The sequence below is a fragment of the Lissotriton vulgaris genome, chromosome 9 (assembly GCF_964263255.1).
Source record: "Lissotriton vulgaris chromosome 9, aLisVul1.2, whole genome shotgun sequence".
In the NCBI taxonomy this organism is placed as follows: Eukaryota; Metazoa; Chordata; class Amphibia; order Caudata; family Salamandridae; genus Lissotriton; species Lissotriton vulgaris.
Window position 1 is genome coordinate 666421314 of NC_141697.1, and position 26819 is coordinate 666448132.

General features: G+C 45.3%; 1 protein-coding gene across 1 annotated transcript in view; it reads left to right on the forward strand.

Annotated features, from left to right (window-relative positions):
- Positions 1–26819, forward strand: part of ERCC2 (ERCC excision repair 2, TFIIH core complex helicase subunit) — a 535569-nt gene that overhangs the window by 490194 nt on the left and 18556 nt on the right. Inside the window, exons 14-16 of the mRNA XM_086939493.1 lie at positions 12661–12731; positions 13755–13898; positions 23072–23215. Coding sequence (XP_086795619.1) covers positions 12661–12731; positions 13755–13898; positions 23072–23215 — 359 coding nt within the window. The remainder of the gene's footprint in view (positions 1–12660; positions 12732–13754; positions 13899–23071; positions 23216–26819) is intronic.

Sequence of the window (26819 nt, forward strand, 5' to 3'; positions counted from 1 at the left end):
TTAAAATACTGTCAAAAAAGTGCAAATGTTGGTAGGTCTTGTCGAGACCCGGTTATCGAGGGTAGACACAAGTACAGAGTGGGTGCTAGATGCTGAGGGCGGTGTGCCAATTGCATCTCCACCCCCCTCCCGAGGTCTATGGTGTGCAAGCTTTACACCTGTCAAGTGCATTTTAATTTGTGTGTGGTCTCCTTAATTGCGAGTACCTACCAAGTTCAATCTTCCCTGATAGACATGCCCATTAATGGCTTCCGCGTATTTGGTGATAAGGCTAATACTGCTCTTTAGTGCTTTAAGGAGAGTCAGGTCAATGCCAGATCCCTAGGCCTCTTCTTGGCTTCCTGACAACAACACACCTTCCTTCACTTCTTCTGTGGCCACTGCTTCCAGGTGTTCTTACAATTTCAACCTTATACTCCAGGCCAGCAGGCTTTCCAGTCTTTTCGTAGCTGGGGACGCGCAGACCTTACAGAGGACGTAGAACCCACACCCAGCGTACAGTTCAATGCCATGCCACTCCAGCTGCTGCTGCCTTCACACCTCTTTATTGGGCCCTCAATGCAGCACACCCATTCTGTTGGTGGCAGGATCAGGTACCCCCCTGCCGTTATGGCAAGCAAGCAACCTCAGACCAGTGGGTGCTCCAAATTGTACAGTGGGGTTATGTTCTTCCATTCCTGGAAACCCCGCTGCCATTGCCTCCTCCCTCAGAATGGCTGATGGTTGACAATGTCTCGTTTCTACGTCAGGAAATGTAGGCCCTGTTGGCCAAATGAACCATCGAGAGGGAGTCTGCATAAAAAGTAGGGTGTGGTCATTATTCCTTATGCTTTCCGGTTACGAAAAGTTAGACCACCAGCCTCTCAATGCCTTCCTGCAGAAAGAGAAATTCAGGATGCTCCTTTTGTCTCAGTTCCTATCTGCCTTGGATCCTCGAGATTGGATGGTGGCGTTGGACCTCAGGATGCATATTTCCACAAACCTGTCCTGTAGGCTCACAGGCATTACGAATCGGCGCATCGGCTTTCTGATTTAAGCTGATTTGCAGACCCACATCAGAGGAGGTACTGCTTGGGTATCTCCTAAGTTAAGGAATAAGTGGTTGGAAGGTTCTATGAGAAGGACAAGTTGCTTACCTTAGGTAATGCTTTCTTGGTAGAGGCTCTATCTAACTGCAAGTTCCTCACCGACCCTCCCACCCTCTCCGCTCTGGGAAATGGACTGTTCATCACATGGATCTTGTTAGTTTCTTCACACTGATCACACATCATTCAGTTGTTGTAACACGTTTTAGGTGCAGAAAGTCACTAAAGAAACCGATGTCAGTGTGCCCAGATGGCGCATATGTGGGCACCACACATGTCACTTCCAACGTAGATAGCGTTGACCCAGAGCAGTTCAACACCACTTACCGGTTCGCAGAGCTACTGCTCAAGATTTTCTAGATCCAATCTTATGTCTGGGGAATACTCTAAGGTGAGTAATCTGCGGTCAGATAGGGTCCTGCCAGGAAAGGCGTTACCAAAGAAAAGTAACTGTACAATAGGACCCCTGTGGAAGATGTGGAGGTTTTCAAACTGTGCATATCCATCAATGTAGTGCTCCAAGCCATGGTCCACATGACTGGAGACATTTCAGGAGTTGAAATGTCAAATCAATCCAATTAAATATTGTCTTTTGCAGTCCACCTGGCTGCATTCATTACCCTTGGTTAATAAATCGCCCTAGAATAACTAGAGGGGAAAATAAAATCTAAACAACCACTTTACCCCCATCCAGTATGCCAGCACCAATTTTTCCAGAGGACCTCTAGCTTCTTCCCCAAAAGATCAAACAAACCGGGGCACACTATGGTTTGTGTTTTTCTTTTAGGCCATGATCTGTGTTTTCAGGCACCTCCTGCTGCATTCTCTACTAAGAGATTGCAGGTCTACACAAGACTAGGGACTTGTATGCTGGCATGTGGTATTGTTGGTGAGTTAGGCAGACATATGATAGGGAGTCTGTCAAGACACCATTGAAAAGAAAGTGGAAGGAAACCGTTGGGATGGAAAAGTCCCTTGCATGGTGATGGACGTGTACCCATGTCCTGAGTGCCACAGCTGTGGTGATATTTCCCTCCTTGCTAATGATTTTAGTCATGAAGTAATATGGATCAAGCATGTGTACTATAACGTAGGCCTGTCTTTTGGACTGCACTCTGCTTAGACCGGGAGGGAGCATACAAAACGTTACCATCAAGAGATGTAAGGCTACTGTCTTCACTTGGAGGTAAATAGCACAAGTTTTGTGTGGCAGCATACTGTGTTTTAGTGATGAATAGAGTGAACAGGTTTATTTTACCTGTGCCATTAAAGTGGTGCCTACTGGCCCACCCTAGTAAAATTCCACTGCTTTGGCCTGCATTGGGTTTTGTGCAGCTCGAGGATGTACTTTGCCTGAGAGATGGTACAGTTCAGGGGAAATAGCACAAGCAGTTGCATGTGCAGCGTGAGTATGTACGTGTGCCTGAATGATCCTACAGTGCACCAGAACTAGTGTGAGCAGATGCGTTTGTGCGCTCGAATGTGCATGTGCCTGTGGGAAGGTACAGAATGAAGGAGATAGAGCATGATATTGCATGAAGGCCCTGGGATGTGTGTTCGCCTGGAAAGGGGTACAGTACTTTGGAGACTGAACACGTCTGAACGTGTGCGCACAGGGGTATGTGGGCACTTGTGAAGAGTCCAGTGCACAGAAGACACTAGGTTACATTTTAGGTGACCTAGGGCATGCTGAATGAGCAGGGAGAGGTGGAGGTTTTCTTCAGACAAGTTTGTGGGTTTCTGCCTTTCTGAGAGCTGGGTGGGACACACACTGGAAGAAGGGAGAGTCAGGCTCTTTGGTGCATATCAGTAGGAGCATTTGGATCTGAAAGGAGGTCACTGGGCAGAGGGCACTGTGCGCATATGAGGAAAGAGATGGGACTGAGAAGAAAATAAATCATCAAGAGTAGGGATGGGGCCTTTAGTAAACTTTTAAAGTGCATATCATTGAGGCTGACATCAGGTGTGAGCCTCTAGTCGCTCCCTTGGCACAAAGGAGTGGTTGCCTCAAAGTAAAGAGAACACAAACTTCAAATACAGATACAAATCACACCTGAGTATGTGAATGGATTATGAAAATGAGAGCTTGAGACTTATGTTTGTCTAACTGAACCCGTACAGTAATGTGGAAAAGCTTAGCACAAATTCTGCCTGTTGTGACCAGGGCTTGGGGCTCAGAGGCTGCCAGTCTCTCATGCTGTGTTAGGGGACATCACCCAAAAAGATTAGGGAACACTTTTCTGGAGCCTGTAGCACCAGCTTCTGCTTGACCTAAGACCAGGGGGTCCTGTGAGGTGACGACGATTGTTTAGATTGCTTGGAGGGAGCGATGCCCGATGGGGATCCTGTTTCATGGATACTGGGAGCAGTGTGTGCGATTCTGGTCCGTCAGAACCACTGCACCAATCGGGCTGCTGGCCTGTGTGCCAGAGTCCGCTACCCATATGGCAGGTGCTGTGTAGAATACGGGTTACCCTCCCCAGCGCTGCATGAGGCATATATCCATTGCCTGATAATGTGACGTGACAAGAAAAGGGTTGTCACCTTTTTGCGCCACCCACTTGCGTGAAGTAGTAAGTGGGCTGTCACCTGAACCCCACATGTAGCTGAGTAGGCACCGGGGACGTGACTGATGTACTGTGAGCGCAATGACTTTAATTCCCCGTTCTGGAGCATTGGAGAACTGCCCCTGGATTCCAGGAGAGACTTACCGCAAAGGAAGGTGGCCTTTAGGAACCGCAGCCCCACTGTCTGAGCCCAGGGTCTCTAAAAAGCCACTCAGAGAAAGCCTGTAAGATTGGCATAGATGCCGCCAGGGCATGGGGAACTTGCTCTGAATTGATGTGCTTCAGCACAGAGACTCGGGGATCTTACTAAATAGGTCCCGTAGAACTTCTGAGACTTCAGCGCCTTAGTGGGCCTACCTTCGATGTCGCCACATGTGAATGCTGAATAACAATCATCCATAAATGAGGATGTGGGCTTTACACCTACCTCCTCCCCGAAAAGCCTTGGATTGCTCGAGCTGTGCTACCACTGAACAAGTGCTGAAGGGATACTTTTCCCTTTTGCTCAGTGCCCATGATAGGCTAGGCCTCGGAACATCAGGGGTAAAAGGTCTCAGACACCGCAGTTGGGCCCAGTAATTCCTGCTTGCTCTGTGACCCTCTGAAAGGGGTTTTAATTGAAATATAGCTCACAATGCCCAGCACGAATGTTAGGCCAATACAGAACAGTACCAGGAGAGTAACTAATGGGTTTTAGGTTAAGTGAATACCTCTGGATAGTTGATAGGCCTTGAGAGAACTCCTGAGCATTGTGGCTGGCTCGCTACATTTCACCTGGCTTAGGACTGAGCGAAACAATTCTTCCACTGACTTTAGGAGACTTTGCCTGGTCAATAAGTAGCTGTCCAGTCTGTCTAGTAATAAACCTGTGAGTGGGCAGCATCTGGGAGTTGGTCAGAGCTCTGAAAATGTCTTGCAAAACCCATGTAATTGATAGTTGTGCCCTATCTGAAAGGGAGGCACATCAGTTTACCATCAGTAAGTGTCCTGTCTCAAAGGGAGACTTATCAGTTTTCCCCCAAGTCACTGTTTTTTTTAAACAGATTTTATTGATTTTCAAAGAAAATGCCAAAAGGACAGTGGTACAATCACATGGGCAATTCAAAGGAGCTGTTAGGTAGACAAAGTACATTGCAAATACAATCATCAGTATTCCTAAGATCCTCATAGATCCAGTCGCAACCGGTTCTCATCACAAGGCCCTTGTGAGCTGTCAGTTGACCCCTCTCCCTCCCAGCGGTTGATATAGCCCTCAGGTTATCAATTCTCCGCTCCCAATACAGCCTAACAGCGAATTTCAACCAAGGATCCCTAAATCCCACTCCTCCCCCCCTAGTCCCAAACACCCCAACGCAAACCCCCTACCCCCCCCCCCCCCCCCCGGCATACCGTTGATTCGATGAGATACCCACATGATCAGCTAAACCCTGTGCAAACCACTCCAGGAAACTTGCCGCATACACCGCATCCTAATGAGGTCCAGGGACACCAGAGGAATTTGTTGCCAAGTCAGCCCTGGACTCAAGCACCCATAATTTCATTCTGACTCACTCAGCCTGTGCCCCCTCAGCCCCATCTGGCACTCCCTCGTCGTCTTTGATTGGGTGCTTAACTAGTTGCACAAGTGCCACCCACGCTCGCGCCATTTCCATTGGGGAATTCCCCCAAGTCACTGATGACATCTGTGATTGTCACCGTCTGTAATCTGTGCCATGCAGGACCTTAGTTTATGGATGCCTGTCCTTGAAGCTTGCTTTGTCTATTCGAATATAGCAGGTGAAATTTGATAGGATATTGTAGACAAGCCCTTAGTAAGTTCTCTGCACAGGTCATGAATGGAGCATGGTATCCCTCCAGGCTAAGAAAAGCGACTAGGGAGATTTCAGAGCTGGTTGTGGCAGTGCTCAATTACTGTGGCCAGGGATCAGCTTAGGCCTAACTTAACCTTCTATTTCATGCTCTAAAGTACCAGCAACAGCAGAGAAGAACATCGCAGAAATAAGTTACCTGAAAGAGACTATTATTTATAGATTCCTTACCTTAGAATTACCCCCAGGCGTCAGACTGGATCCGGAGAATTTTTTTCATAGTAGTACCCCTGCACGTCGATAAGTGGCGTCGGTCGACTCCATGTTCGTCGTCGGCATCCTGATTGCCAGGATGACGTCACAGTATCTATTTAGACGCCACCCTCTCACACTGACGTCAATTATTTTTTTGTTCTGCGCCAGGCAGCACAGATCCGGAGAGAGCGTTACATCTTGTCACTTTTTGACTACTATTTTTCGACTCTTGTCGACTTCTTTTCGAGTCATGTGACTCCTAGTCAGACCCTCCAGGATTTCGCGATTTCGCTGCAAACGGAAAAATTGGCACTTTTGTAAAAATACAGAGATTTTTATAAAAGTGCCAGCGAAATCGGAACAAACCGAAATGAATGTCCCTGTTTCCACTAACTATAGATTTTCTTTCACATATTATATTATAAAGTCAAACAAAAAACTGCATACCTTCCTTTCTTGAATTACAAAATCCGTATTTGCCTTTCAAATACTGTAAAATGTAATTAGATTGTCCTTCTGAATAAAAGAAGAATCCATTCTGCTGTTTCACAGCAGCCCGAGGCAGGCGCATGTGCGGTCTTAAAAGCGAGGAGAAAAAATATGAGTTACACACCCTAATAAACGTGACATTTCTGCACTATCACATGCTGAGCTCCTCTTACTCTTCTGTAAAATAAGGAGCTCCGTTTCTGTGATATTGTGATTCACTTAGAGTTCAGAAATATAAACGAGGGAAACATTCCTGTTGTTAGCAAATGTCACAATCTTGTGCTTAAAATGTGTTTAAGGCACAGAGGGAGGATAACAATAGCGAACACACCTTTGACAGACCGTCTTCTGCAGCAGTTGAGTAGGAAGACCAACTTCCATACCACAGTGTTTCTGCTTCTAGACTCTGGAAAAGGAGTCTGACTGTTAAGAGATAGCAGCAGGCTCGAGGCAACTCAAGGTTCATAATAGTGCCACTGTGGAAGTCCCACAACGAGACAAATCCCACTAGGGCCATTACATGGAGACAGAAGATTAAAACTTGGAGTGTTCCAACGACTGCCTGTGCGGTCATCACCACTAGTGCTTAAAAACTGGCAGCTAATCAAGCGAAACATGTACAAATATACATGTTTAGGATTCAAGACCCATGCCCTTGAAGGCAAGCTATTCCCATGCTCTGGTGCCAGCCTGCGCATTTGATGTGTGAAGGAATCCTTTACTTGGCACACATGCATGGTTTAAAAGTATTTCACAAACAAGTGGCTGGATATATTTATGACCCCCTCCCCAGCTTTGGCTCCTTTCGATTTCCAGGTGTCACGCTCTGTCAGTTATGAAAACATTAATTTCTCTGTAACACACCCAAAAGTGTTCTCACTCTGGAAGGCGTGTGCAAACTTATGATAATGTTCAAGCTGATCAAACAATGCAAACCAAAGCTCAGACATGCAGGGTGTTCCATGTGTGATGATACACAACCATAAGCAAGCATTTGCAATGCAACAGGTCTCACATTTGTGAGAGTTTGAGCTATTGGCATTGTAAATGATAATGCCATTTATTTATTTGTTGGTTTTCAAAACAGATAAAAAAGGCATTGGCATTAACAATACCAATAGCTTAAACTTTCGCAAAATGCGAGACCTATTGCATTGCAAATGCTTGACATGAAAATAACTGCTCAGAAGAACTGCAAGATTAACACGACATGTTCCGTGGGCATTTATTCATTAACATGTTTATGTCCTGTATGTAGCCTTGAAGCCAAACAAAGTGTTTACATTGTAAAAAACGAAGATATCTGTTTGTCGTAGGAAAAACTGCCAATTAAAATGCCGCAAAATTGCCGCAAAATTTCCATATTTGTGCCGCTAAATTTCCATATTACCCGTCCTCGAACCGACTTCAAAGCTTTCAACTCCTGTTGCAAATTGATGTCGGTTACACACCCGCACCTCGTGTGCCCTTGGTGTTTGGAGCACGACCACGACCCGAAGTCGCGCTCCGTCTGCCGGGCCATGAAGCCGAAGTCTTTGAGGGACCAGTCCGAAAGCTTCTCGAGGCCTGGCAGTTCGCTTCGCGCTGCTCAAGGTCCCGGTCAAGAGGGAGGTCATGGGTCTGGTCACTGAGCCATCATCACCACTCATCGTCGAAGTCTTCGTCTTCAGGTAAGTCAAAGCACAAGAAGAAGAAGAAGCATTGTCGCTCTTCGCATTCTTCCCGTCCATCGGCCAACACGAAGTGGAATGCGGACGGTAGTCATCCAGCTCCCCCCGCAGAGCCTGTTGGGTCCACTCCGAGGCTCCCTCCCTTCACGGGAGCCGGGGCGACCCCTGCCCAACTTCGTAGCCTTTACGAAGCCCTCCATTCGATCTTTGGGCAGCCCACTCCACTGGTGAACCTTCGGGCCCAGCGGACTCGGCTGTAGGCTCGGCCTTCGATGCCGGCGGCTTCGGTCCCTGTGCGGCAGGGCCCCAGGCCTGGATCCAGATCGGCACTGGTCGACCTTACGACACCACCCCCGGCACCGATTCCTCTGACAACACCTCTGCCGCTTCTGATGCCAGTCGTGTTCTCAGCCGGCGTTGACCCCGGCCTCCCACTCGACATGGACGGAGAGCCGGACCGGCGTCGACCGATGCTAGATCCGGTACCGAGTAGTACTTTAGTACCAGTGTTCTAACCTGGCGTTCCCTGTCGCCCCTGAGTGGCAGCCACAAGAGGAGGACTGGGAGGTGTGTTACCCTTTAGCTGACCTTAAGAGGCCCAGGCCACTCTCTCCCGCACAGTTACTTAGGGTAGGGATGCAGCGAAGTTCACCATTAGGTGTGGGCTGGACATCGCCTACTGGCTAAGCAGAACAGTTTTAATGTTGGTAGCCCTACGATGCTCTGCCTGGCTGAGATCCACTGGCTTTTTGGGTAGAGCCCCGCACAGTCTGCTTTTTGCCCCTTTCTTTTCCAGCAGGCGGGCCGGTCCACCAGTGCCCCCTCTGCAGCAGACTCCAAACCCTTCTAGACTGTCCTTTCAGGGCCACCAGTTGCCAGTGGGCGGCAGGATCCGCCATCATCTTCCCCACTGGTAAACCATCACATCAGACAGGTGGGTTTTGCAGATAGTCTGAAGGGGCTACTCCCTCCCCTTCAAGAATACCCCTCCATCCATGCCACCTCAATTCCATCGCATGTCAGAGGATCACTTGGATCTTCTCCATCAGAAAGTTACGGCTCTCTTGGCAAAGGCGGCTATCAAGTGAGTTCCTGCCCCAGAAGTAGGTCTTGGCTACTATTCCCACTACTTTCTGGTGCCCAAGAAGGACAAAGGCCTGCGTCCTATCTTGGATCTCAGCAACGTCAACCGCTTCCTCCGGAAGGAGAAGTTCAAAATGTTGATGTTGGTTCAGGTCTTGTCTGCTCTCGACCCTGTAGACTGGATGGTAGCATTGGACTAGCAGGACACCTATTTCCACATCCCCATCCTGCCTGCCCACAGGCATTACCTACCGCTCACGGTAGGCCACGAGCACTTCTAGTTTACAGTACTCCCCTTTGGCCTTACCAGCACCCCTCGGGTGTTCACGAAAGTGATGGTGGTGGTCGCAGCTCATCTGCGCAGATCAGGGGTGCCAGTCTTCCCCTATCTCGACGACTGGCTGTGGAAGGCGGGCTCACCCCAGGCTGTCGTCGCCCACCTCCAGACTACGGGGGACCTCCTGCATTCGCTGGCGTTCACAGGCAAGGTGCCGAAATTGCACCTGAACCCTTCTCAGACGCTCCTTTTCATTGTATTGGTTCTGGACACAGCGTAGTTTCAGGCCTATCCTCCAGAGCAGCGAGTCCAGGATATTCGGGCTATGATACCGATGTTGCAGCCTCTGTCCCGGGTTTCAGTCAGAATTACCCTGAGGCTGTTGTGCCTCAAGGCCTCCTGAAACCTGCTGGTGGATCATGCCAGGTGGCACATGCAGGCTCTGCAGTGGGACCTGAAGTTCCAGTGGACACAGCATCAGGGGAATCTTTCCAATTGCATCCAGATCTCGGAGGGCACTGCACACCAATTACAGTGGTGACTAATTAACAGGATTGGGTCAACAGCAGATCCCTCTCCCTTCCCCAATAAGAGTTCAAAGTGGTGACAGATGCTTCACTTCTGGGATGGGGATTGTCACATGGGAGAGGTGGAGATCAGAGTCCGGGCTTCACATCAACCTTCTGGAGCTCCGGGCAATTCATCTTGAGCTGAAGGCATTTCTTCCCTCTGTCCTGGGAAGAGTAGTGCAGGTATTCAAGGACAACACCACTGCCATGTGGTACTGCAATAAACCGAGCGGGGTGCGGTCGTGGACCCTATGTCAAGAGGCTCTTCGCCTTTGGATGTGTCTGGTACGTCAGGGTATGTCCCTGGTGGTTTAACACCTGGCAGGTTCTCTGAACGCCAGGGCGGACAAACTCAGCAGCCGGTGCATGATGGATCACAAATGGTATCTTCACTCAGGGGTGTTGCAAGGTCTCTTTCAGCAGTGGGGAGAGCCTTGGTTAGATCCAGTCGCCACCGAAGAGAACATGCAATGTCAGCAGTTCTGCGCGGTGGTATTTCCAAGGCGACACTCGCTAGGCGACGCTTTTCGTCACGAGTGGAGTTGCGGTCTACTATACGCCTTCCCACCTATACCACTTCTGCCCAACGTGTTGAAGAAGATCAAGCACGACTGGGCCCAAGTCATTCTTGTGGCTCAGGGCTGGGCACGAAGAATCTGGTATCCAGAGCTCTTGAATTTGGCCATCGATCCTCCGATCAGACTGCCTCTGAGGGAGGATCTTCTGTCGCAGCAGCAGGGGATGGTCCTCCACCCTAACCTGTCCAGCCTCCACCTCCTTGCCTGTCGATTGAGCAGCGACAGTTGACAGCTTTCGACCTTCATTCCGAAGTCTGTAACGTTATCTTGGCAGACAGATATCCCTCTATCAAAATGGTATACCCCTGTAGATGGGACAGATTTGTGGCATTGTGCCCAGCTAAGTCTGTGGATCCTCTTTCTGCCCCACTTGCAGAGGTTGTAAATGTAAATTGATACTTGTATAGCGCACTACTCACCTGCAAGGGTCTCAAGGCGCTTGTACGAATACCGCTGTGGAACCCATCCTGGCTTTCCCTGTGAGGCGTCCACTCCTGGGTGCCCCCAAGGTGGAGGCCAGGCATCCTTAGCGTTGTGGGGGCCATTGTGGAGATTAAGCAAGCTATTGCCCAGAGTTGCAGAGTGGGACTCCATGATTGGAATAGGCACCGAGGCAAGAATTATCAGCTCCGTGGAATTTTGAGCCCAAGACCCGCCGAAGCGGGGAATTGAACCCTGGTCCCGGGCTAGACCTCTGCATCAGGGTCTGCCACTCTAACCATTGAGCCACACTTCTCCAGGTTCTCCTCTTCATTCTTTCTTTGGCCCAGCAGGGCTAAGCTCTGGGCACTCTCAAGGGCTATCTTTCGGCCTTTCTTCACCTTCCAAATCAACGTCTCTTTTCAAGTCCCCTATTGTAAATCGTTTACTTAAGGGCATTACTTGCATGTTTCCTCCTATTCCTTTCATAATGCCACAGCTGGAATCTTGTTCTGACCTACCTTATGTGCCCTCCTTTCGAGACGTTACATAACTGTCCTCTCAGACTTTTGACACTTAAAACTGATTTTTTGGTTGCCATCCCTTCTGCTCGCAGAGTGAGTGAGCTTCAGGCTCTTTCTTCCAAACCTCCTCTCCTTGCTGTTCATCCGACGAAGGTTGTCCTTCGCACAAGGCCTTCCTTTCTTCCCAAAGTGGTTACCTCTTTCCATATCGGTCAGACAATCACTTTGCCCACCTTCTTCCTGCCCCCACATCCTTCTAAAGAGGAGGAGAGGCTCCACTATCTGGATCCAAAACTTGTGCTTTCATTCTATCTGGATCGCACAAAACACTTCCGGGTGGGTGATCAGCTCTTTGTTGGCTATGTGGGTGCCAAGAAAGGTTGGGCCGTGCAAAAGCGGATCATCTCTCGATTAGTTGTCCTCTGCATCAAGATTTGTTATTCCTTAGCGAAAAAGGAACCTCCGGTAGGGCTGCACTCCCATTCAACCAGGGCGACGGCAGCCATTACTGCTTTGGGACGTGGAGTCCCCCTTCATGACATCTGCCAGCCAGCCATGTGGGCTTCATTGTACACGTTCACCAAACATTACTGCTTGGACAGCCAAGTCTAGAGAGACAGCTTCTTTGGCTGTTCAGTTCTCCAGGACTTTCTGGCATGAACTTAGTTTGCAGACTCCCCTCCGGGGCTGGTATTGCTGGAGTATCTATTCTAACATAAGGAATCTATAACTAATAGTCTCTTTCAGATGAACAAGTTACTTACCTTTGGTAACGATATATCTGTAAGAGACATATATTATTTATAGGTTCCTTACCGCCCCACCGATCCTCTCCGTTCTGCGAACTGACTTCTAGGGTAAAGGACTCCCTTTCAGGGCCATAATTTTGTGCACCCGTGGTCAGTGTCTTGCATGGTTCTGCGCTTCTGGCATGGAATGTCGTGTAAAGAACTGACGTCAGCGCGCAAGAGCGACGTCTAAGTGGATACCGTGACATCATCCAGCCAATGCCAACAATGAACGCTGAGTCGACCGACACCACCTACCGACGTGCAGGGGTACTGCTACGATAAAATTCTCCGGGTCCAGTCTGACGCCTGGGGCTAGTTGTAAGGTAAATAATCTATAACTAATATATGTTTCTTACAGATATATTGTTACAGAAGGTAAGTGACTTGTTCAATAGGACAGATGACTTAAACCGAACAGGTAACTATGTGACAAGATTTAACTTGGTCCTGTGTACCGATGTTTTGTATAATGATGCGTACTTTATCTTGTGTCAACTCATCAGTGTCTTCATGTGGAGACTTTTTGCTTTTCTATTATCTGCAGTGCATCACTTCGGACGTGCAGTCATTATGTTTGGGGTCCCTTATGTCTACACACAGAGCCGAATATTGAAGGTGAGTTGGCAGTAGCTTCCTTTGGCTTTCCTACACCCTTATGTTATCACCAGGTTGATACGCTACCGTCCAGCATTCTAGCTATCTTTTTCTCTATTCCCCGTACAGCTTTGAAGATTTAGAGAATTTATTTAGATGCTTTTAGCATTTTGCACAAGAAATCAAACAATACTAATAAATACATAAACTGTTTAAAGTACATGAAATACTTTTTAAAATGTAACATTGAAAATGAAGTAACACTGCGAGTGAGGTAAAGTGAAGTAGCAGTCGTTGGTATTTGTTTAACCAGTTCCTTCCTGAGCATCTAGTGTGCCATTGAAATGGAAGTTGACAAAGAGAGCGTATCAGCCGTCACCTATACAGTTTTGTCAGTGCACCTAAATCTTAATCAATCTGAATTCTGGATTATAGCAGTTCTGTTATTACATGAGTGTAGTAATTCTGGACATAGCTCATCGGTTTTCCTGTGACAGCACCTTGTTAATGCAGAATTGGCACTTTTCTCAATTATTGCACTGTATACCTCAATCCTTCATAAATCACCTGATGCAGTTCTAGAAATGCACAGCTGTCAGTACTCCTAAATGAGGACCTGGGGTACTCCACTCTATTGCTGCATTTGGTTGCACACAAAGCTTTGCCAAAGTCACCCATCTCATTGGTGACCTGCCTCTGTTCCCTGGCTGGAAGGCATACAGACACCTCCCTTATCACCTTCTCTCCCTCGTGCTTCTGCCCTCCAAGCCCCTTTTCTTATTCCCGCATATGTACTCTTCTCTTGTTTAACTTCCTCTCTGGCTTCCTCTTTATTTTCATCAGTGTTCTCTTTCCTATCTCTTTTTTTCCTTTTGTGGGACACCTTCATAGCTCAATAACTCCAATCATCATCTGCAGCATCCACTGCAATCCCAGTATTGCTAAACACGTGCCCGTCCTGACAGTTGCATTCCCTGTTGTTAAAATGAAGGCATGCGTATTTGGTTTTCTGCCTACCATTTAACTCTTTTCTTTATGGCCCAGGCTCGTTTGGAGTACCTGAGAGACCAGTTTCAGATCCGAGAGAATGACTTCTTGACATTTGATGCCATGAGACATGCTGCACAGTGTGTGGGTAGAGCCATTCGTGGGAAAACGGATTACGGCCTAATGATCTTTGCAGATAAAGTAAGGAAACGTGTTAAATGAATAACAAAGGCTTTTGCACAGACGTAAGAGTGTTCCTTCATTACATGTCTGCTGAATTGTGGTGTGTGTACAGATGTCTCTGAATCATAGTAGCGTGGGGGCAGCATCTACTGAGAGTTCCCCATTCTGTCACCACTGTGGTTTGGAGTGAAGATTTCAAAAGTGAAGTTTACTCTTTCTGTTGACGTGGGCCTTCACTTCTCTCTAGAGGTATCCCCCATGGGACTCGGGAGTGTGGCATGGGTGGCAAAACGTTCACATTCTATGCCTTTTTATCTATTAACAAAAATGAATATGTCACGCACTGCCAAGGTGTTCCAAAATTGTGATCTATGTCACGTGCTCCTGAGGTATCACTTTCCAATTCTATAAAGTGTTAAGTATGAATGATTCCAAGATGCATCTCCTAATTAGGGGATGTCCCTCAGTGCACAGCCATCAAGCCCATTGGGGCATGTATAGTTAGAACACAAATTAAACTATCCTAAGAATTCGGTTGCAGATTAAACATTTATTGCACGTTATTTTCATAAATGACCAATGATCACGAGATTCTCAAATCTGATAATCCATCAGTGTTTTATCAATTCTCCACAAAAATCCCGATGCATTTCGGGCATCAATGTGCCCTTCTGATAAACACTCGGGCGAACGATATCACGCTGATTAAGTAAGTGTTGATTTGAATGTAACACGCATAATACTTACTGTTTTTTTATTATGGTCGCTCTAGATTGACACTGATCTAATTTATCAATAGGAATCTCAGACTTAACCATTGCAGTGAGTAACCTTCACTCTCACGTTATCTTTCTTTGTGCACCAGTGAACGTTTAAATCTATACGCTCACCATACGATAACTATATTTCTTAACACATTCGGTATATGCAGCTTCACGCGTACAACTTCGCTTCAGATACACATGGGGTGAACTCTTGTTTTGCACTCTTTCGTGCATGTTCGAATACGCTTAAAACACTATTGGTTTATGTTCTACTGTCGGCATTGAAACACAACATGACTACATGCACTTATGTTTTATGTATTGTAACACAGATAAGTCCTGATTTAAGATGTGTTATTGTAAGTATTTGACTGTTGAATGGCAATTTCTGGAACTCTATCATTCTTTGGGCCTCTGTGTTCCTTGTGACACTTTGCACTTAACATGGGAAATACACCGGGATGAAGATTGCCTATGTTTCATTATCATTTGTTTAGGATGTCCCTGATATAAGTGACAAATATTATTGGTCTCACTTATTATTATTATTATTACATTTGTACAGCGCTCAGCTACCCAAAGGTTTCCCGGCGCTACTGATGGGTCGCCTGAAGAAGAGCACCTGAAGAAGAGCACGCTGATGCTCGAAATGCATCGGGATTTTTAATCAGAATTGATAAAACATTGATGGATTATCAGAATTGAGAATCTCATGATGATTGTTCATTAATGAAAATAACGTGCAATAAACGTTTAATCTGCAACCGAATTCTTCGGATAGTTTAATTTTTTTTCTAACTATACATGCCCCAATGGGCTTGATGGCTGTGCACTGAGGTACAAAAGGGGGTGGTAATGGACGGAGCATCTGAATCAATCAAACACTCACACCCAGTCTAAAGATCTGGGTTTAATCCATCACCGTTCTTTAGCCCACTCTGCCACCCCAGTTAAGACATGGCTATATGCAAATCAGTCTGACCCTGTGCCTCATGGGAACAGTCCAGCCCGAACTGCCAAACCATGTCTTCCCTGGACCGGAAACAAGCTTCCGAGGACTGGTTTCTGGCATTCCAGCCGTCTTCAGCCCGGCTTGCTTGAATCCAGTGGCAAAGTGAGCAAGGGACTCACGTCTGAGCATACCCTGCCACACTTATGGCGGCCAAAAGCGGTACAAAAGGGGGTGGTGATGGACGAAGCATCTAAATCAATCAAACACTCACACCCAGTCAAAATATTTGGGTTTAATCCTTCACCGTTCTTTAGCCCACTCTGCCACCCCAGTTCAGACATGGGTATATGCAAATCAGTCTAACTCTGTGCCTCATGGGAACAGTCCAGCCCGAACTGCCACGCCATGTCTTCCCTGGACCGGAAACAAGCTTCTGCGGACCGGTTTCTGGCATTCCAGCCGTCTTCAGCCCGGCTTGCTTGAATCCAGTGGCAAAGTGAGCAAGGGACTCACGACTGAGCATACCCTGCCACACTTATGGCGGCCAAAAGCGGTACAAAAGGGGGTGGTGATGGACGGAGCATATGCATCAATTAAACACTCACACCCAGTCAAAAGATCTGGGTTTAATCCATCACCGTTCCTTAGCCCACTCTGCCACCCCAGTTCAGACATGGCTATATACAAATCAGTCTGACCCTGTGCCTCATGGGAACAGTCCAGTCCGAACTGCCAATCCATGTCTTCCCTGGACCGGAAACAAGCTTCCGAGGACCGGTTTCTGGCATTCCAGCCGTCTTCAGCCCGGCTTGCTTGAATCCAGTGGCAAAGTGAGCAAAGGACTCACGTCTGAGCATACCCTGCCACACTTATGGCGGCCAAAAGTGGTACAAAAGGGGGTGGTGATGGACGGATTATCTGAAACAATCAAACACTCACACCCAGTCAAAAGATCTGAGTTTAATCCATCACCGTTCTTTATCCCACTCTGCCATCCCAGTTCAGACCCTGGGTATGCTCAGACGTGAGTCCCTTGCTCATTTTGCCACTGGATTCAAGCAAACCGGGCTGAAGACGTCTGGAATGCCAGAAACCGGTCCTCGGAAGCTTGTTTCCGGTGCAGGGAAGACATGGCTTGGCAGTTCGGGCTGGACTGTTCCCATGAGGCACAGGGTCAGACGGATTTGCATATAGCCATGTCTGAACTGGGGTGGCAGAGTGGGCTAAAGAACGGTGATGGATTAAACGCAGATCTTTTGACTGGGTGTGAGTGTTAGATTGATTCAGATGCTCCGTCCATCACCACCCTCTTTTGTACCGCTTTTGGCCGCCATAAGTGTGGCAGGGTATGCTCAGACGTGAGTCCCTTGCTAACCTTGCCACTGGATTCAAGCAAGCCGGGCTGAAGACGGCTGGAATGCCAGAAACCGGTCCTCGGAAGCTTGTTTCCGGTCCAGGGAAGACATGGCTTGGCAGTTCGGGCTGCACTGTTCCCATGAGGCACAGGGTCAGACTGATTTGCATATAGCCATGTCTGAACTGGGGTGGCAGAGTGGGTTAAAGAACGGTGATGGATTAAACCCAGATCTTTTTACTGGGTGTGAGTGTTTGATTGATTCAGATGCTCCGTCCATCACCACCCCCTTTTGTACCGCTTTTGTGCACTGAGGGACATCCCCTAATTAGGAGATGCATCTTGGAATCATTTTTATCTATTAAGACTATTGGAGGTTAGTCCAATCTCTTTGTTGAGTAGATGTGTTGGGTTTTCAGTATACATACTTGTGTATTTCTAGGCACTTTGTCAAGTAGGTTTCATGCAAACTTATTCTGTGTATCCTCTTCCGGTTTTAGGTCTCCATCTTGAGGAATAGAAACAGAAAATCGTGCAGTCTTTTAATACATACCTTCTGTAATCTGTTCTCATAGCCTTTGTTTCTGTGTACTACACTACGTGTCTCCACCTCCGAAGCATGATGTGAAGCTTCCTTTTCTATTATAGAATTGTTTAATTTAGTTAAAAAACTCATAAGGGAGACAGAAAAGTTATTGACCTATAATCCTGGTTTGCCATCTTGAGTATTTTCTCTGAATTATTAACTATATTGCCTGCTTCCCATGGACCTGAGCCTTATATTGTCTAGATTTCAATAGACCACAAAAAAAGCGAGGGACTATGAGCTTATTCGGGTCCAGCATACATGCTCCTCTCTGTCTATCACTAAAGAAAGGGTATGCACTTCCTATCAAAGAGACACAAGAGGGAGAACCCCATAGGTGTCCTACCCAAGTCAATAGAGGTTGGAGGAATATGAATATTCAGAAACAAGAGCCCTCACCCATCAAATTGGGTGGCATGCTTCATCATCGGGCATCTCCTTTGGGCCAGCACTGCAATGGCCAACGCCCCCTTCAAGGGGGCTCTTGGCCAGGGATCTTTTACAGATATTGGTAGCCATGATGAGCCTAGAGGGAGGGTGCTGGAAATGTAGATCGGTGAAGAAGGTGCAAAAAATCTAAAAACGACTAAGGGCCACCTAAAGAGTGATGGATCTTGTCATCTCTAAAAACAGCATAACACAGTGATGTGAATGGTGTCCTTTTTTGTTTCAAATGAAAAATTCAAAAGGGGGTCGATGTGTAATCTACAGGGGATCAGGATAATAGTCCAGTATGTTAAGTGCCCAATCCAAACAACCACTCTACATTTGTGGTAAAAAAAATACCTTATGTACATTATATGGGGACAGATCTGAACTGAAAGAGAGTCGACATGGATATCATAATGTTCATCAGATAGTGCAGGAGCAAATAAATTGGTGCATTATCCAAATTGTAAAGTGCCCCATGAAAAATCTAACAATCAGCAAAAAAAAGTGAGTCACAGTGAGCTACCCGTAACTGATATAAATGGACTCATAGGGTTTCATGTGTATTGGCCATGTAAGATTATCACAAGTTCCAATCACGGACTAAACATAACATATATTAAACAAATATTGTGAAACAACACAGGTCAGTGATAGTCGTTCTCTAGCTGCTATATATTACCCAGATGGGAGAGAATCAATGCACCTTAGGTCTTTCAGAGAAAAAAACATGCATTGTGCGGTAAATCTAATGGTGGAAAAGCAGCAAACTGAATCTTGGTCAAAGTAGAGCACCAAGATCTGCAAAAGTGTGATGCCGCTGTCAAGCAACAGTTGGAAAGATACTCAGAGCGACCTACCCCACTCTGCAATCCTGGAGGTATTCAGGGTGGGGAGGCCAGGGACGGTGCTGTGCTCCTGTGTCAATGGCAGGGTTACACGCATGCATATGCTTGAACATGTATCAAAACAAGGGAAGGACAAGATAGCCGCAGAGACAGGGGCTGCCATATTAGGATAGCCTAATATTTTACTTAACAGCCAGCAACTAGTGGGGTGTGAAAATAAAAACGGTTAGAAGGAATATCAAAAAGAGGCCAGAAAATGAAATGTCAAAATGTTGGCCTTTAATGAAAAATGTCCCCTGCAACACAGAAAGGCACAGCCGAAATCTGCCAGAAAGTTGTGAAAAGGCCGGCTAACTTATTTGTTGATGAAACCATGTCAAATGGTTTTGAGTGTCCAAACGTTTTTTTTATCACCTGAAAAAGATTTTCTTTCTCAAAATGTCCATGGGGAATCACCCTAGTGTGTTTATCGTTCTTGGATGGCAGAGAACCACTAATATTGTTATGTGCCCCAATGTACTCAAATCTAAGCCTAGGTAGCTACACCTTTTACCTACATTTGTCCTACATTGCCCTGCATAACGGTTCTAGCACTGACCTTTTACCCAGTTATGTGTGGAATAAATGTCGATCAGTTTCTTGGAAAATAGCGTCATTTATTATGCATGAGGATTCTTAGAAAAGTCCCTGTACATGCTGTACATAACAGGATTAACATACTCTATATAAATGTCATGGACATCTTCGTCCTAGGGCGAAAGAACTACTTTGCATGATTGCAGGTATTGATTTAGGCTCATTTACATAATCGTACTCACAATACCTCGATTGCATTAGGAACCCTGAGGCTATCTCTATGGTATAAAAGAACCATCCCAACACTAGATAGACAGAGGAGAAGCTTCCACACTGACACAAGACGCTGAGATCCCTGCACGCAGACGCTCCAGCACGCGGTGGTCTGAGATCCCTTGCGAGGTGACCAACTCGAGACCAAGACAGGGTCCTTCGTTCTCTCCCATCAGGTAATGGGGTTGGCTCTTTCCTAGGGGATTCTTGGCTTTACACCCACTTACATGCTATGTACACTTAAGTACACTTAGGTAGGGCTTGTGTTGTAGGAGTACATGTGATTACCGTCATGTATATATATGCCTGCATATATTCACTGTTCTAGAACCATGGTCGAATTCTACCTTTTATTTACTCTGTTGGTGCTTGTAATCTTATACATTTGTATCTATCAAATGATTGTCGCAGCAAACATGTTTTATACTAAAATGACACTAGTTCAATAAATGCTTTTTGAAACGTCCCCATTGTTTATTCTATGTATCTCTATGACAATAAGTGAGCATGATTGACTGAGTGAAAAGTACTGTACTGTTTCCAGGATCAAGGTTTGTCATGTTCGATAGTTGGCAGAAACTTTTCGCTCCTTGGTAGAAACTTTTCACTCCTTGGTAAAGTTAGTGGGCTTATGGTGGCACTGGGAGCTAGGTCTAAAGACTGACATACCCTTTGTGGGTATCTGGAATCAGTCTGGACACCAATCCCTTAGTTTATGTTGTCTAAACGCGCAGATCCTATGTATTATTAGGAACTACACAATCATTTCAATTCAGATACATGGTCTCTTGGGTAGGGTCTGCCGCTTCAGTACTCTTTGCAGGGTTACTAGATAATGTGACCATCTGTAACGTAACTGGTGCTCATATAAAGAGTTCTTTTACCTTTGGTCGAGTTTGCGCTATAGAAAACTCCCCCACACCCCTCCCCCCCCACCCAGCCCCCCAAATATTACATAGGGTATGCTTGATGTCTCAAAAGTTTGTACTTCTCTTGGTGGTTATTTTTTTTTTACGTCTTATACCACTTCGATGTTCATTTATTCTGACCTTAGTTAGTCTGTTGGTCATGCCAATATATTTGCAACCACATGCGCAAGTTAACATATAGACACAATTCTTTGTGTTAGTTAGTTTGATTAATTAGCGTCCATGTTTGCCTAGTGTCTAGCACTATCTCTTTAGTAGTTTTTGTGAGGGGGGAACACTACAAGTACCACAAAGATAGTGGCCGGTAGGGGGAAGGTCCCACAAATTACGTTGATCTTTTCTGGGCGTGTTGCATGGTCTGGTATGTACCAGTATGTCCTGTACATTGCTAGTCTGTTTGAAGGAAAAACAGGACAGTAGGATATATAGGGAGACTGTTTGAAGAATACCCCAATGTTTGTGAAGGATCTTTTAAACACAAGTCGAATTGGGCTTATAGGTTATAGCAAAGGTACGTTTTTCATCTGGTTCTCTTGGTGTTGTTTCAAGAAGTGTTGTGCGGTTATCGTTCCCGGCCCTTTTTTACGAGCAGTATTCACCATGTGAGAGAGATAGTTCCTCTCTTACAGATTGTTGGTCAGTGACCTGGCCTGGTTGTCAAAAGCTGTGATGGTCCTGTCATTGGAACAGAGCCCTCACAAATTGACTGAAGCGGAGGTTGTCCCTCAGGACCTTTGGGTGGTGGCTCTCGTATAGTAGCAAGCTGTTGCACTCAGTGTTTTTTTTTTAATATATTTAGTGGTAGAAAGGTTACTCGCACAGATACCTTCAGGACTGCAGAGTGAGGTAGGTCGTTGGCAGTGCCCCATGCTGGCACCGCGAGTATCTTTTTTCTGCGGCATTGCACTTTGGCAGAATCTGCTGCTTTACCTTTACAGAGATTCTGTTAGCTGTTTTTTCACCTTTAGATTTACCTCACAATGTTCGTTTTTTTATCTGCAAGACCTAAGATGCATTGATTCTTTCCTAATTGAGTAAGATAAAGCAGCTAGTGTGCGTCTATCCCTGCCCTGTGGTGTTTCACAATATTTTTTTAATGTAAGTTGTGTTCAGTCTGTGATTAGAACTTGTAATAATCTTGCATTGCCAATACACATGAAACTCTACAAGTCTGTTTATATCTGTTAAGGGTAGCTCACTGTGTTTCACTTGCTTTTGCCGATTTTAGTTTTTATCAGGCTGCACTTCACGTTTTGGATGGTGCAACAATTGATTTGCTACCGCTCTATTTGGTGGAGATTATAATACTGACAATGCATATCCATGTCGACTCATTGTCTTTCTGGTCGGATCTGTTCCATATAATTAATGTACATAAGCTACTGTTTTTACTTAACTTGTAGGGTGGTTGTTTGGATTAGGCACTTAAAATATTGGACTACTGTCACAATCCCCTGTAGCTTGGATTACAAGCGGTCCTGATGAATTGCTCAGATCATTCGTGACAATTTTATTGGCAAGAAATATGTCGACCCCGTTTTGAATTTTTCAATTGAAACACAAAGGACATTTTTTCCTTCCCTGTTTTACGCTGTTTTTAGAGATGACAAATCATCACTCTAAAAAAATAATCTTTAGGTGTCTCTTGATAATTTTTAGATTTTTTTCTCCTTCTTCACCAATCTACACTTCCAGCACCCTTCCCCCACCCCCAGGCTCATCATGGCTACCAATATCTGAAAAAGATCTCCGGCAAACAACCCCCTTGAGGGGCCCATTGGGCATGGCAGCTCCTGCCCAATGAGGAGCTGCCTGATGATGAAGAATGCCACACAATTCTGAATATTCTTATTCCTTTGACCTCTATTGACTTGGGTTTGAACTGCTACAGTGCCCCCCCCCCCTCTTCGTTCTTTTATATAGGGACTGCATATCGTTTGTATATATTTTTCAATAGAAGCTGTCTAAAATAAACTTTCAAAAACAGGGTAACAAACCCATGTGCATTCATATTAGCACAGGGCAACTTCTGAAATTCTTAAAGTGGCAGTGGCAATTTTCACTCCTATTAATGCCCTGGCATATAAACATAATTCCCTACATGCTGTGCTTGTATTTATCCTTCGGATGGATTTTATTGTACCTGCTTTTTATCCATGTATATTGTTTTGTTCTTTTGGTATTATTTTGGAGGGTATTGTTTTATTTAAGAGGACATTCTTTCAGAGAATTAAAGTGGTATCTGTATATACTTTGCTGCATGCCTTGATCATTTCCATTCTTAGTTAGGAGGTTTATGGTTAGTGAAGTGTGCAGCGATACTGCTCACTTTGCCAGTTGACCTCGCCAGGCACCACACAATAGAGTGAGTGCAACCAGTACTGATTCTATTTCTGTGCATGGTTTGTGATGAGTTCTGCACTGAGCATATCTTATCTCTGTAGCACCAATAAAAAAAATCATATTTTATCCACCTATAGCGCTATGCCCGAGCTGACAAACGAAGTAAGTTGCCTCGATGGATTCAGGAACACCTCACTGATGCCAATCTGAACCTGACTCTGGATGAAGCAGTTCAGGTGTCCAAATACTTCCTACGTCAAATGGCACAGCCATTTCGTCAGGTGAGGATGGATGGTGTAAAGTACTGATGGCTGTGACTGGTAGCTAACAGAGAATATTGCCTTAAATCTGGATTACATGGTGTCACCTGCTAATTTGCTGCTCTGCTTCTCGATGACTTAAGGGATTCTGAAGGAAGGAAACATTTCAAGATTCAGGAACATCTCTTTGACATTGGATCCTCTTTAATATGTATAAACATTAGAATTTCAGCGTCTGTGAGAGAACAGGGAACACATTTTCGTAGATAAATTTTCAAAAATCAAATGTTAAAAAATGATGCCTATAGTGTGTAAATGAACGTGGCTGAATAGCCCATTTTGGTATCCCATCAAAAAAAAGAAAGTATATATGGGCATTGCTAAGGAATCGAGGTGCCCTGCTTGTGTTAAGTGCATAGCAGTGTCCGTTACTGCAGAGCATACATTTTTCCACTTTATACAACAAAAAGCCTAAAGATGGTTGTGCTGCAATCTGCTATCATAACACAACCTTTTTTGGATTGTGTTTTAGAATTCACATCCTATGAAAATAGCTACTGGATTTCCTGGAAGTAGCAGTTATTTTGCTGCCTTTTCCGTCACTAAGCACCCTCTCCTCCATAAGTAGCCTCAGTGTATTGGTATCACCTCTCAAAAGGGTGAACACAAGTGTGTGATTTGTCTTCCGCACCCTCTCATTATTAGAGTTTGAGATATGTCAAAAGATTTAACAGTAGTTTGAAAGAAAGAGGTTGAGCTCTCTCTGAAAGAGCCTACTTGGGAGTTTCATCCCAGTAAGTATCAGGACTCTACTGAACGTCCCTCCTAAAAGAAGCACCTTTTAGATTCTGCTCCTATTGGACATCGAGGCATTCCATTTTGAAAGCTGCTTATGTGACCGCTTGGCTCCATCTTTTTTAGTCGAGAACTCATCAGCTTTTAAGGGATTCTCTGCATGTTTGTTTCTTGCTGTTGAGAGCTCATTTATTGATACTCAGTGCCCTCTGCAATCATCATGAAACACATCTCAATGTCACGATCGTTCTCAACATAAACACTAATGCTTTGGAATGAGAGCATGTAATCAGAAAAAAAGAAAAGATCATGTGTAATGCTACTCACACTCACAGCTTCTTTGATTGAACCCCTTCCCTAACTTCAGTACAGATTTAGGCCTGTCCCTGACAATGCCCTGTGAGCCGGAGAGGCTCAAAAAACATGTGCTCATAGCGGACAAAGACCTGCACTCCCTTTCCTGGTGTTGTACATAAATCAATGGTAGCAGTGTACTGAGTTATATTTAATTTTTATTGTTGACCATACTTTTTATCTGTGTCTGTGTACAGTTCAGCTGTTTTGTGTCACGAGGCAGGCACCTTGCACTTTTTATGTATGTCAACTGAGTGTGCCTGTATAGTGAGCATGCAGTAGTAGGACAATGTGCGCGAGTCTGAGTACAGGAGCCAGTGGGATCCATGTTGAATGCTTTTTTTTTAGCATGTCATATGATGAAAGAAGTGTAGTGCCTGCATTCATCTGGCTGGGAGGGGCAGATCCAGGAACTGAAGGTAGGAGGATAGAGACAAAGCTGTATTAAGAAATTCCTGAAGACTTTATCAGCAAAGGGATGCTGATAAGTTCTTCCTGAGTATTGTCATTTGATAGATAGCAGGAGTGAATGGTTGGACTACAGTGTCAGTTGTTTAAGGTGAGGATGTTTTTCAGGCTAGAACTGCCCTTTTGCCTGTCCCTGATTACTGCATTTGAAAGGCTGATTACAGGTACAGATATCCCACACTTCATTGTGTCTATGTGTTGAGTGCTTCTGCTTGTGGATGGCCCCTGAACTATCTGCTGTGAGAAGCATCACTTAAAACAAAGGCTGTATCTGGAGAGCCGGTCGAGAGGCACACTTGAAAGAGAAGCACCCCAAACCAGTTCTGAAGTATGTGACCGTGAATCCACATCACCTGTCTAGAAAAAGTGTATCAAAGTGGAATCCCATTCATCCTACTTTGCCCGGATCCAAGTTCTTCATGGCCAATAAAAGGGAGTGCTCTAAAGGCTACTTGAAGAGCTGCTCTGTGAGCATGGCATATATCTGCCTCACTGCAAGTCTCCCAGAAGTGAGGGAAACCACTAGAAGTTTGACATTTCCGAAAGAGGGTGAGGGTCCGCCTGGTGCCAGAGGCCTGTTTGTCTGCTGAAAAGGGAAAGAGTGTACCTACCCTGCAGGAGGGAACCACTCATATTTGACTTATATTATTTACGAAGGTTCCCAGGGATACAGAGTCGCCCCATATTGAATTCCTTTCCCTTGCCCTGCAGGAAGCGAACCTGTTAAGGGGGGAAAGTACAGCATATTCCTGGTATGTGGAGCAACCATACAGAGCAGACCCTGACAGAGAGTGATGTCAAGAGCGACACATATTAGGTCCCTAGTCTCTCTGTATGGTTCTTGACCACAAACTGACCCAAAGACTGTACTCCGCCAGGCTAGTCCGTACATGTTGTACACCACAGAAATGAACTGTGCGGCATAGCTGCATCTTCTCTCTGACTGCCTGATTGGCCTAGGATTAAAGTAAGTTATATGACCAAGAGGAGGATCCTTTACTAAAATGATTAATCAATTAAATGTCCCAATAGGTGGCATCAGGATTCAATAATACAATGCATGTAAATATTGTGAAAAGATCTGATCAAGAAAAGAGAAAAAACAACCAGGCGTATCGTATGTGAATTATACTGTCAAATACATATTCAAATGTGACCATGGGGGTACATAATATGCAAAACAATCATACATTTATCTGTCTGAACAAAGTTCATTTAAGCAATCGTAGATCATGAGGCAAAGTATGATTAGTCCATTCTTGCCGAGGGAATCTGTCATTTAATGAAAAATCAATGATTAAAGAACGTAGATCAGCAAAACACTTTCAAGAGAGTTTTAGCTCTCTGATGTCTTGAGTAGGTGAGACCATCCTCAGGACAGTTTTAACAAAGAGTTGTTGATCCCTAATATTGCAGTGACATTCTAAGAAATGTTAAAATAAAATTAAAAGTACGCCTTTGTACATAGTTTGAGTCCATGCCACAGCAACAGTGAAAAGACACGTGTGTACACTGCACACAGAAAGTGCTGTGACAGAGTAACGACAAAAACAGTGATATATCATAAAGATTGGAAGCACATTGAATATACATACCAAAAAATCAATTTAAGTAAAATCAACAAAAGTGACATCTATGAAAAAATGTAATATATTTATTACTAATGAACAAATTCAATTTCTTAAGAAGAGGAATACTTTTGAGAACCCAGTACTTCCAAATGTACCGCAATTCTTGCTTGCAAAATGCTGAGAATGATTTATAAGGCTGCAAACTTGAAAGAGATATTACCTCCAAGCGTGCAAGGCAGAGGCTGAATCTAAATCAGGACTGAATCAGAATCAACTCACCGCTTGTGAGTGAATCATTGAGAGGCATCTAGGTGAAAAGTGTAGGAAAGTTGAATCTGCTTCTTATGGTTACCCCCACTTTTTGCTTGATGTAACACTGTTTTGACTAGTCTGACTGGGATCCTGCTAATCAGGACCCTAGCCTATCTGCTTTCTCC